At 62.4% G+C, this 11,146-nt stretch overlaps 1 protein-coding gene across 4 annotated transcripts in view; it reads right to left on the bottom strand.

Annotated features, from left to right (window-relative positions):
- Nucleotides 1-1,204: 1,204 nt before the first annotated feature.
- The window catches only part of NACC2 (NACC family member 2), a 61,151-nt gene continuing 51,209 nt past the window's right edge, over nucleotides 1,205-11,146 (bottom strand). For all 4 annotated transcript variants that reach the window (XM_036901543.2, XM_036901546.2, XM_036901544.2 and 1 more), the window contains exons 3-6: nucleotides 9,783-9,947; nucleotides 7,620-7,725; nucleotides 7,130-7,227; nucleotides 1,205-5,899 (exon numbers count right to left, since the gene is read on the bottom strand). In XM_036901543.2, the coding sequence (XP_036757438.1) occupies nucleotides 5,397-5,899; nucleotides 7,130-7,227; nucleotides 7,620-7,725; nucleotides 9,783-9,947 (872 nt within the window). In that variant the 3' untranslated portion in view covers nucleotides 1,205-5,396. The remainder of the gene's footprint in view (nucleotides 5,900-7,129; nucleotides 7,228-7,619; nucleotides 7,726-9,782; nucleotides 9,948-11,146) is intronic.

The following is an 11,146-nucleotide window of genomic DNA, read 5'->3' as shown; positions in this document are numbered from 1 at the left end:
GGCTGCCTGCTTCCCGCTTCCTGGAAAGCCCAGATGGACGGGCAGGGCGGGGCCTCCTGTCCCAGGGGGATCCAGCAGGATTCCTGGGTTCTGGGCAGACACCTTCCACACAACTGCCAGACCCCCAGCCCCATGGGCCTCGTGGTCCTGGCTGCTGAGGGGCTTGGACCTCCTGTGGTGGGGCATCTGGGGCTTCCCAGGTGTGTGTCCCTCGGCCCAGGGGTCGGGTGACTCCACCAGCCAGGTGGGTGGCCTGGGAAGCCACCCCACCCAGGAGCTTTGAAGCTGACTAGGGAGCCGGGCTGGGGGTGGCAGAGAACAGCTCTGAGGTGTTGCAGGATGCTGACAGACACGGGCACGCCCAGGGCTCCTGGGCCCCACCCGGTCCAGGGTCCTTGGGAACCCTGCAGGGACAGTGCCCCTGCAGGAGGCAGTGGCTCAGGGTGACCCTGAGCAGCACACCACTGCTGCAGAGGGCCCCTGCGGAGGTCACACACACACAAGCAAACAAATCCTCTGCTGCCAGGAAGCCTGGAAAAGAGGGGGAACGGGGTGGCATTTAGAAGTGGGTCAGAGGCAGCCTCCTAGGATGAGAACCTCGCAGGACAGGGAGAAGCGAGGAGCCCACCACACAGGCATCTAGGAGTGGGACGGGCACGCAAGGGCCCAAGACCTGACCCGTATCAGGGGGACGTACTGGCGCAAAACAAAGCCTGACCCACCCGCGGCCTGGGGTTGCTCAGGAAGGTCCTTGTGCAGACAGCAGAGGAGCGAGTGGGGAGACAGCTGCCAAGTCTAAGTCCAAGAACCCCAACCCAGGGCTGGCCTGGGGGGCGGTTCCAGAGATGGCTGGGAGGGGGGCTCCCCAGCAGGCCCGGGTGGCTCCATCACTTGCAATCTCCCCTCCACACACCTGGGGGCAGAGCTGGCACAGGAGGTGGCGGTGGGCCAGGTGAGGTGGCTCTCCTGGTTTGCTCTGAGAGAGGTCCTCGCAGGTCACTCGGAGTCCCCCCTCGGGACATCTCCAGCTCCCCAGCCCCCTTCCCTGGTAAGGCATGGGGAGGCGGAGTGAGTGGATGGACACGGACAGGGGGCGGCGAGCCTGGGGATCCCGGGTGGTTGTCACCCTGCCCCTAGCAGCCCAGATGCTCCCTGGCTTCTCTGTCTCCCCTCAACCCCACTGACCAAGCAAAGCGCAGGCAACTTGGGTTTGAACTGACTTTATTATTCTGTAAATGTGAATTTTACAAAGCGCTTTACAATTAACGATCACATCCTGTTTGTTCGAAACGGATTTCCACCTTATGAATCGGCTCTGAGCAGGCTAGGAGCCCGCTTCCTGCTCGCGGGTGGATGCCTCTGTAGGTCGAGTTATTGATACAGCGTCAGCCTTGGCTAGAAAGCAACGGTCTTGACTCTGCCATTGTGGCACCAAGGGAGTGAGGACCCGGAAGAACAAAGAATTCCTCCTTCGGGGGGAAAAAAAAATGCTACAGCATCTTCTGGGCCTGCAGGGAACAGTGGTACCATGAAACAAGTGTCCTCTGTACAGCACGGGGACAGCGCAGGTTACATGTTTATTTAACAGTCGTGACCAGCAGTGCCGCTTAGCCCCTCGCTAGACTCCGGCCGCCGGCTCCCTCTGCAGCTCTTCTACAAGCATTCCACCCAAAGGAGGAACGGTCCGCCTGTTACCATCCAAACGTTCAAGTCAAAAATATTTATAGATTTTATATTTAGTTCTTTTTGTTGTTGTCTGCTAAAAATAGTATTGCAAGTTTTGGCTTCTTTTGACATAAAAATTACGATCGTGTGCAAAATGCTAACAATGAAGCAACTGATCAGAATTCAAGCAGGTTGTCCAATCTGAATGCTTTAGATTCTGCATAATTCTCCTTTTTTTCAAAGACACAAAACAAACAAACAAAACCCCAAAACCTTTGCCATGTTAGAAACATCTTGTTCCCAGCCCTAATGGTCTCCGGCCGCAGGCGGGTGGCACGCTCAGAGCTGGCTGGCTGACATGATGATGGATTTGTGGAAAAGCAACACTCCGAAACAGTAGTTAAAGCTCAAGACAGCTGTGAACTCTCCGTTCTGCATTTAGGGTTTACTGCTGGCAGAGGTAAACAGAGGTTTTCTCTGAGTTTTCAGTTGGTTAATGGGCCATAGGCCTTTTTCCACTTGCATCAAGATATTTCCATAAAAATAACCCATCTAGGGGAATCTAAGCAGTAATCCGCTGGGGCTGGAGTGGGCGTGTGCTACAAAGCTCCAGCCATTAAATGGGGACAGGGCAGGGCCAGGCACACCAGAGTGCCCACAGAGCATGGGGCAGGCCCCTCCCGGGCCACACCTCAGCCTTCCTCCCGGCTCTAGAGACAGAGAGTTTTCTGGAAGGAGAAACGGGCCCAGGTCCCAGAGCCGCAGTCCAGCGCCCAGCACCACGGCGCGGGCAGGGCTGCAGGCTGCACACTCCACTGTGCCTCCCCTGCCGCTGTTCACAGCTGCGTCCACCCCTGGGGCCAGGTAAGACACTGAACCAAACACAAAGTCAAGCAACCACAGAGAACTCTGGACGAACCAGACACAGTGCAGCAAACAGTCAGAATTCAAGTACCAAGGCACGCCGGCCAGGCGGGCCCCGCAAGCTCACAGTATCTGTCACCCTCCCGGCCCTTCCTCTGGACCTTTTGCACTGTCCCAGCTGCCTTCTGCGGCAAATCGCGTCCGCTGGGGAGGGCTGCTGGGTCCCAGGCCACCGCCCAGCACCAGCGGGGCTGGGTCCCTCGTCTCCTCCTTGACAAGGTGCTGCTATAACTTAGCTCTATAATAGACTCTATGTAGTATATGCATATTGCTACTAGTCAAGCTTAGGAGTAAAGGTGCAGACATCTCATAAATACTGAGTGGCTTGTCTCTCGGTCTACAGGGTCTGGGTGAGTCAGGATCACGCTCACAGGACAGGAATTAGTCATCTTGTAAACAGAGGAGGGGAGGGTCCGGTTCTTTAAATCGGTTTTCCTAGGGAAAAATGATCAAAGGATGGTAAGGCACTCTGGAAGGCCCTCTGAGCCCAGGCCCGGTGCGCAGAGGGCGCCCGGCAGGCACAGTCATCGGCCACGGCCACTGTCAGCGCCCCGACCACGCCCCCGCGGGACACAGTAGTGCAAAACGCTCGGCCTGGCCCGCCGGGCACAGGGAGAGCTCAGAACCCATTCACATTTAATTGTTACTAGTTACACCCACAGCTTACCTTCCTTACCCAGTACAACAAAACAAACAGTTAAGGGACAGAGGTCACGGGATATTGTGCTGGCCCGAGCGGCGGTCAGGCCCTCTCTGTGTGGCCACCGCCCCCACCCCCACTGGGCCAGATCCCCAACCCCGTCCTGGCCTCAGGGAGGGGCTGGGCCCACTTTGGAGTGAAGAGAGGGAGAGTGGGTGGCCGCTCCCCAGGGTGGTCAAATTAAAGTGCAAATTTGGGTGGGGGGCAAAGGGGACCTGCAGAGAGATGGGTGGCGGTCAACCTCACCCACCACCCCCTCTGCCACCTGTGGCCACCTGAGGACTCCAGGGGAGGATGTGGTCCTGGGCCCAAGTGGCCATGGGCCCCAGCACAGGGCACTCACACCCCACCGGCAGGGCCAGACGCAAGGGCAGAGGGACCTGCCTCCAGGCTGGTGACTGGCAAGAAGCCCATTCAGGCCCGCAGCACAGGGCTCGGACCTCCCTGCACTTGGGCAGGGCAGGTGGTAGAGGGGCTGAGGTCAGCTCCATGGGCCCACCTGAGGTCCCCCGCCCCTTTTCAGAAGGCATCAGATCTTTCTGGAGGGCAGGTACATGTTTGGCCTGGCAGGAGGGGGGCCTGGAGGGCTGAATCCGGGCTGGGAAGGGGACCCCACCTCCACATGGCTCGAGGTCTACCCCAAGGCCCTCCACACAAGGGAGGGTGGCGGACAGCAGGAATGAGGACCCAAAGCGAGGACCTAAGCCCCCTGCCCCTCTCCAGGCTGTGCCCTGCTGGGACCCCACAGGCGGTCCTGCAGCTGTAGGAGGCCCAGCTTTGAGGGTCCTGTGCACACCCGGGCTGGGGCCAGAGTGCTGGCCCAGAGGAGGAAGCTACAGCCCCTTCAAGCCTGGGAAGGAGGGCGTGTCTTCAGCCATGCCTGGGGGCTCCTGGGACCCAGGAAGAAGGCAGCCCCTGGACTAAGGCATCTCACACAACCTGTGCCCACCCCACGAACAGCATGTGAACATTCTAGCCTCAGACGACCGACCTCTACAGGCCTTCCTTACTGCCTCCCAATTTACAGCCTCCACACTGCTGCCCCTGGTGCCTCCTGCAAACAGGCCTTTCCCCCCACCCCACCCCCAGGCGTGTGCACCGCAGGGCATGGAGCACCACCAGGAGGAGCCCAACACCGAGGGGACCCTGCTCCAGGCCGTCTGGCCCCACCCAGCCGGGCGCCCGTGCCTCCATCACACAGCCTGGCGGCACTTCCCTGGGACCCCTACTTCCCACAGGAGGGGAGTGCGATGTGGCCCGGGGTCAGGGGGACACTCAGTCCTCCTTAACTTTTTGCTCTTTTGGGTCTGAAAGTTTCCACATTATATATGAAATAAATCTGAAGACAGAAATCAACAAACGTAATCCCAATGTGGCTGCGGGCTGTGCCAGGGCGGCAGCCACCCACACAGGACGGCGGGGCCAGGAGGGGGCCAGAGGGCGCTCAGGGGGTAGCCGAACCCCTGGGGTCCAGGCGCACCACGGGGCTGGGGGGCCTCAGGGATGGGCAGACCCACCAGCTGGGTGGGGCAGCAGATGAGTCGGTAACACCCCCCAAGTCAAGCGAGGCCTGTCGCCGTGCCGTTCCGCTGCTCCCCCACATGCCGGCTCCCGCTCTCACACTCACCCCTGCCCGCAGCGGGCTGGCAGGCCTGACCCCGGGGCTCCCGAGGAGGGAAAAACAAGGAGACGGTGCCCCGGGGGCCCAGCCCAGCTCGCTCTCCGAGAGGGGCGTCCAGGGCCCATGGGTGGGAGCCCGCGCCCCACACAGGACCCGGGCTCCCCCCGGCCTGGGGGGGCAGGGCAGGCGGGGCTGGGTGCCAGGGCTCTGGCCTGCTCCCCAGGGGGCGGGAAGGCTGCGGCTCGGAGACTAGCCTCTCGGGTATGAGGAGCAGCCCTGGGACCCGCCTTGCAACTAGTGGCCAGTGGCCTGATCGTTTACAGTAGAATGGATGCATTTGTTTCCTTCATAAGTTTTAAATACAAGCAGGATAAAAATCACATTTTTTTCAGGCAACAGCAGCAGTTCGGTAGGTAAGTGGCTCGATCACATTTGTCTGTGTTAGTAACGCATGCAAGCTGCTCTAGCACGGCCCGCGGCTCCGCTCTACAAGGCCCCGGCATATGCGCCCTCCGGTCTTCGTGCCGTGGCCGGCGTCTGTGGCCGGCTGGAGCCGGCGCCGCCCTGCTCAAAGGGCCGCGGGGGGCTCTGGCCATCGGCGGGCAGTGGCTCGGGCGCGGCCACCTCCTGGATGACCGAGCCGGCCCCGTCTGCCTCCTCGCCGGCTTCGAAGGCAGCCCCGGTGGCGCTCAGGTCGACGTTCACGGTGTCAGTCCTCAGAGCCACGACGGTGGCGGCGTCGCCCCGCCGCTCGGCGTAGATGCGCTGCTCGAATACCTGTGCCGCGGCGGGCGGGAAGTCAGGGTCCAGGGACACGCTGGCGGCCGCGGAGCCCATGACCGTGCGGTACATCTCCACGCCCTCAGGCAGCATGGACTTGATCTTGGGCAGCCAGCGCTTCCGCACGCGGCGGGCGTTGGTGCACATGTCCGCGGCGATCACATTCATCTCGCTCTCCTTGAAGCTGGGGGCGAAGTTCTGGCAGTATACTGCAGGGACAGGGCGCCGGGGGGTGGGCGTGAGGGGGCGCCCACCTGCACACCCTGCCTGCCAACCTGCCGCCTCCCAGGAGCCAGGGCACAGCACTGCCCTGGACGAGCCTCAGGCCTGGAGGGCTATGTGCGGCCGTGGGGATGGGGTGGGCGTTGCTACCCACTGGCACCGGAGACCCCGCGGCCGCCCAGGCCTCTCCTGGCCTCAGCCTGAAGCCCTGCAGTCACCCCCATGTGGTCCTGGGGGCCCTGCCACCTCCTTTGGGACTGTCAGCATGAAGGGCGCACAGCTGTGGCTCTGCCATGAGCACAGAGGGCCCTCCCAGAGCACCGGTGGGCTGTGTGGCCTGGGCAGGTCCCTGAGCATCTCTGGTCAGACACTGATAGATACCCCCAGCCCATCCAGAGAGGGAGTCACGGCAGGGCTCCGGGGCCAGGGAGCCTGGGCACCTACCCACCATAAGGCTCGGGCCTCTGCGGCCTGATCAAACGCTTCCCCTCACAGGCTGGACAGGAGAGAGAGCGTCAACCCCTGTTCTCGGCCTATCCCCGGGGCAGGGGCAGCAATGGCACCGCGGCCACCACCAGTCATAAAGAGCCCCACGGCCTCCCTCCCCAGCAGCCACAGGACCCGCTCTCCACATAACACGGCACCTGGAGGAAGCCCCGGGGTGAGCCCCCCACACTGAGCGCCTGAGGCGGGCGCCCCTTCCTGGAGCCCAGCCACGCCCACGCATTGCCGCTCTGCCCTAGAGCAGAATGGCTCTCGTGAGACATGGTTTTTCAAGCAGGGAAACGGGCCGCCGGACGACGTGCTCTGGGTCGGCTGGCCTGCACCAGCCCGGCAGTCTGCCACGGAGGTGGGCCGCCCGGCCCCCAGCGCCCAGGAGCGGGAGGCAGAAGCCGGCCGAGCAGATGGCAAAGGCTCAAAATAACCTCAAAATGTAAATAAGGGGTTTTGTTCAAAAAGGAAAATTAGATCTATTTCACATATTAAAATAGTTTCGCAGCTGAATTCATCATGCTTGGAAACCTACCAAGAACGTTAACACCTCGAGACCTGGCTTCTGAGAGCTGCTCTTTTCTCTCCTCCCCTCGACCCCACGGTCCCGGATGGCGCCGGGGGGGGGGAGGGGGGCAGCCACCTTCCCCAGGCCGAGGTCCAAAGCCCTGGGGGGCTTCTGAAGCTCAACACCACCACCCCTCCCGGGACACCTGGCCTCTTACATTTCACAGCATTCAGGACTCGGCTGTCCAGCGGCTTGCGGCTCGGGTCACTGGTGGATGAGCGGATGCCTGTGCCACAGCTGTTGGCCAGCGTGTTCCTGGCGGAGGGATGGGAGGGAGGCAGAGTGAGGCCGGCCAGAGGGGGGCCTCCCTATCCGAAGGCCCGCCCGGCAGGAAGGCCACCTGGCCTCTCCCGTGGACTGGGGTGGGGAGAAGGCGCTGCCGCCCCTCAGGGGAAGGGGCTCCTCTGGCTGTCCCATTAGTGGGGTGAGTATGGCTCTTCACTTTCCTGGGGGTGGAGGGGTCTGCAGCCCACCCGGGAATGCCAGGAGCCAGGCCCTCCCCAGCCCCAGACTGTGTTCAGGGGGCTCCTCCTGGAGCCCCGATGGCCTCAGGGCTGATGCCGCAGCACGAGGCCAGGAGGTGTGAGGGCCTTGGCCGGCTCCCCGCTAAGGAGACCGCAGAAGCCTCTGCGCACCCAGGGACCTACCTGTCGAAGAAGGTGGCGAGGAGGCGCCGCAGCAGGACCTTGTGCTTCACCCCCGCGCACAGGTGGCAGTTCATCAGCTGGCCCCGCGTGATGTACACCCCGGAGCCTGTGGCCGCCGGATGTAAAATTCCACGTGAGACCCTTGGCTGCACCCCCAAAACCCTGGCCATGACCTTCCCAGGGGGCTGCTAGGGCTGGAACAGGTGTGTGGGCGCTGAGGAGGCTGGAAAGGACGGGGAGCAGCGGGACTCCGGGTCAGACAACGGCCGCCCCGGCAGACCCCTATCTGGGCCTGGGACCCCGCCGGGCTGGGGAACACAGTCCAGCTTTCCTTGCTGCACCAAGGCCGTCACAGGAGGAGGCAGCCTCGGTCACAAGCTTCAGAGGCTGTCCCCAAACTACCCTTCTGGCTTCAAGGGATTCCCCGGCTTGGCCCTGGGTTTGGGAAACACTTCTGTCCCTTCCCAAATACCTAAGGGCTTCTGGGGGTGGCGGAGCTGGACTGCTCCCACGTTTACTGAGAGGAAGGAGCTGCACAGGCCGGAGCGTGGCCCGGGGGCCCCACGGAAGCCTGGCGAGGCAGGAGCCTGGAGCCCTGCTTACCCACACTCTGCCCACTGACAGAGGAGCTCACGCAAGAGTCAGGGGGCCCCCAACTTTGGAGAGGAGATGGTGCGGGAAGCCCCAAGGGGTGCTCCTGGGGACCTGCGTGGCCCCCTCGGGCCTTCCTGAGATAGGAGTTTGTACCGAGCGTGCACTGAATCTTCTCCTCAAGAGAAAAGGACAAGGCGGTGTTCCTTTCTTGGGGGGCAGGCAGGAGGAGGCTACAAGGACCTGCTCTTCCTACTGGATCCCTGCTCAGTGCCTCGGGGCTGCTTCAGCCCCCCGTGGAGCCTGCCACTCCAGCTTTGGGGGGGGCCATCCCTGCTTAGCACTGGGTTTCCCTGGCATGAGCCAGGCCTCCCCAGGAGCCACCAGCTATTGGTTAAATATGTGCATGGCTGATTCTAGATGGAGTCCATCGTCAGGACGTCTGGTCAGTGTGGTCTGACAGCCTTGGCCACAGCATGCCAGGCGAGCCTGAGGGACTCACGTCCACACACCTCATGTCTGCAGAGCCTCAAACCTGCAGAGCAGGTCCCTGAGGCCCAGGGGCCAGACACCCTGCCCTTGTGTGGAGACGTCTGTAAAGGGGCTCCTCGGGAGGTGCGGGGCCCGGCAGCCTGACGTCCAGCTGTACGTAGGCCAGCTGGCATCCAGTAGCCGGCCCCCTCCTCTGCGGACCCCTGGAACCAAGCCCACCTGGCACCCCCACAGCCTGGTAACCCAGCCCGGGAGCGCATCACAGCAGGCAGCAGCTGTGCCCTTGCCCCACCCCGGTCTGGCCAGGCCAGCCCACCACCCAGCTGCTCCCCAGGGACGCCACCTGTGATAGCGGCTCCCAGAACAGGTCAGCCAGAGCACCATGCTGCCCAGGGTGCGGCAAGAGTGGAGGACCTGGTGCCTCAGAGGAAGCACTTGGAGCGGCTGGGAGGAGGGGCAGTGGCCACGGGTCCCCGCCAGCCCTTTGGGACCCCCTCGGTGAACCACTCCAGAGATGCCGGCACGTGGCTCGACATCTACCAGCTGAGAGGACGATGCCATCGGCTCTCGACCTGCCCATGAGCAGCCAAAGAAATCTACAAGGAGCCGTGCGGCCGCGTGAATCCCAACACTGGGCGGAATACTTCCAACAGAGGCTTTTGGACTCAACCGTGTTGTCTCTTTTCCCAGAAGAACTGCATCACCGACCGACTGTGAGCTGCCGTTTGGAGCCTCTGGCCATCAGCCCCTGGACGCTGCAAATGCACCCTGTGGGGACTGGGGAGTGGGGCTGGTAAACTATCTTCGACCTGGTTTTCCCTGCGACCCAAACTGAAGCCCCATCATGACAGCAGCCCCTGCCCATCAGCAGTGCTACCAGCCCAGGGGACTCAATTAAAACGCTAGATTAATTCAGCTGAATAACTCCTCTTAATGACACATCCTTCTGAAAGGAGATTAGAGGAAATTTAAGATGTTCTCTTTTTTTTGACTGATTGGTGATGAGTACATTGTTCAGCTCTGAAGGAGAAGAGGAAGAGGGCATTTGCATACAAGAGACAGGCGGGAGCAAGGCCTCACCTGCCACCAGCTCCAGCTTCTCACCAGGGTCCCCCTCAGAGTAGAGCTTGGGGTGACAGCGGTACCCGATCTGGCTGATGAGGCTGGCAGGCAGGGCCACAAGGTCGCGGCGGATGAGGACGCAGGAGCGGCTCTCCAGCGGCACTGGCTCTGGTTTCTCTTGCACTGTGGATGCAGAGCCACCGGTTAGGGGTCTTCTGGGGCCCAGCCCCTTCCGGCTCACCACCCAGCCCAGCCCGGTCAGACCTGCTCCTTGCCCACCCTCCCTGGTCTCTGGCGTGGGCTGGACTGCTCCGGACCCGCCTCCTGCACACTTGGTCCTGCCCTCTGCAGGAGGGCCAGCGTGAACGAGCAAAGAGGGGACACGAGCCAGGGATGCCCGTTCAGGCCCAGGAACACGTCAGGGGCCCAGAGGCTCCTGGGAGGTGTCCATCACGGAGGGCTGAAGGTCAGGCGGGCCTGCAGAGGCCAGCCTGGCTGGGGACCAGGCACGGCGGGCCGGCACAGATCAGCGAGGGTCTCTGCACCAGCCTTGCTCTAGGGCACATGGCCCTCTGCCGGCGGCACTCCCCAGCCTGTGTATGTGTCCCTGGCCGGGAGGCAGCTCCATACACACTTGCCAGGCATCTCTGCCAGCCAGCTCCAGCCCTCCAGGCCGTCTGGGGACGTTCCTGACAAGCTGGGGGTCAGACAGGGACCCCGTAGTGTGCTAGACTGCAGCTATGATGGGGGCAGGGTGAGGCCATTTTTGAGGTACCTCAGCCACCCTGGAAGCTTGATGACCACAGGCTGGACGTCCAGCAGGGGACCACCGCACCCTGAAGCCTGCCCAGAGCAGGGCTCCAGGCCACAGCCTGGCTTCCCTGGCAGTCTCCCGCTTCAGGCCTGTGTGCAGCCACCAGCCCAGCACCCTGCAAGCCGCCCAGACAGAGGCCAGGGCACTGCTCCCTCAGCCCTGTGTCCCCAGGACAGGGTGATTCTGGGTCACCTTTTGGGAGGGCCACCGGCTCCTGGCCAGCTGTCTTCATTGAGAAACCACAGCTGCTGCAGAGTGGGCTCCCACGCACACCTGGCCGAGCAGCAGGACCTACAGGTAAAGGCCCCAAGGGCCTGTCCACTCCCACCTGTCATACAGGCAGCGGGCTGCCCAGACAGCCCCTCCAGGTTGGGCCTTCCTTTCCAGAAAGCAGTCCTCCCTAGCAGTCCCAGGGACCCTAGTGGGAGGAGCAGCCACAGAACCTTCCAGTGCTCGGACACTCAGAGGGTAGGGCCCGGCTGGAACCCGCTCCTCCAGCAGGCCCAGGGCAGGTGCACCTGGCCAGTACCTCCGTCCCCTCTGCACCCCTCAGGGGTCACAGGAAAAT

This window comes from Manis pentadactyla, chromosome 3, assembly GCF_030020395.1.
Source record: "Manis pentadactyla isolate mManPen7 chromosome 3, mManPen7.hap1, whole genome shotgun sequence".
Lineage (NCBI taxonomy): Eukaryota > Metazoa > Chordata > Mammalia > Pholidota > Manidae > Manis > Manis pentadactyla.
This window is presented reverse-complemented; position numbering and strand designations above follow the sequence as displayed.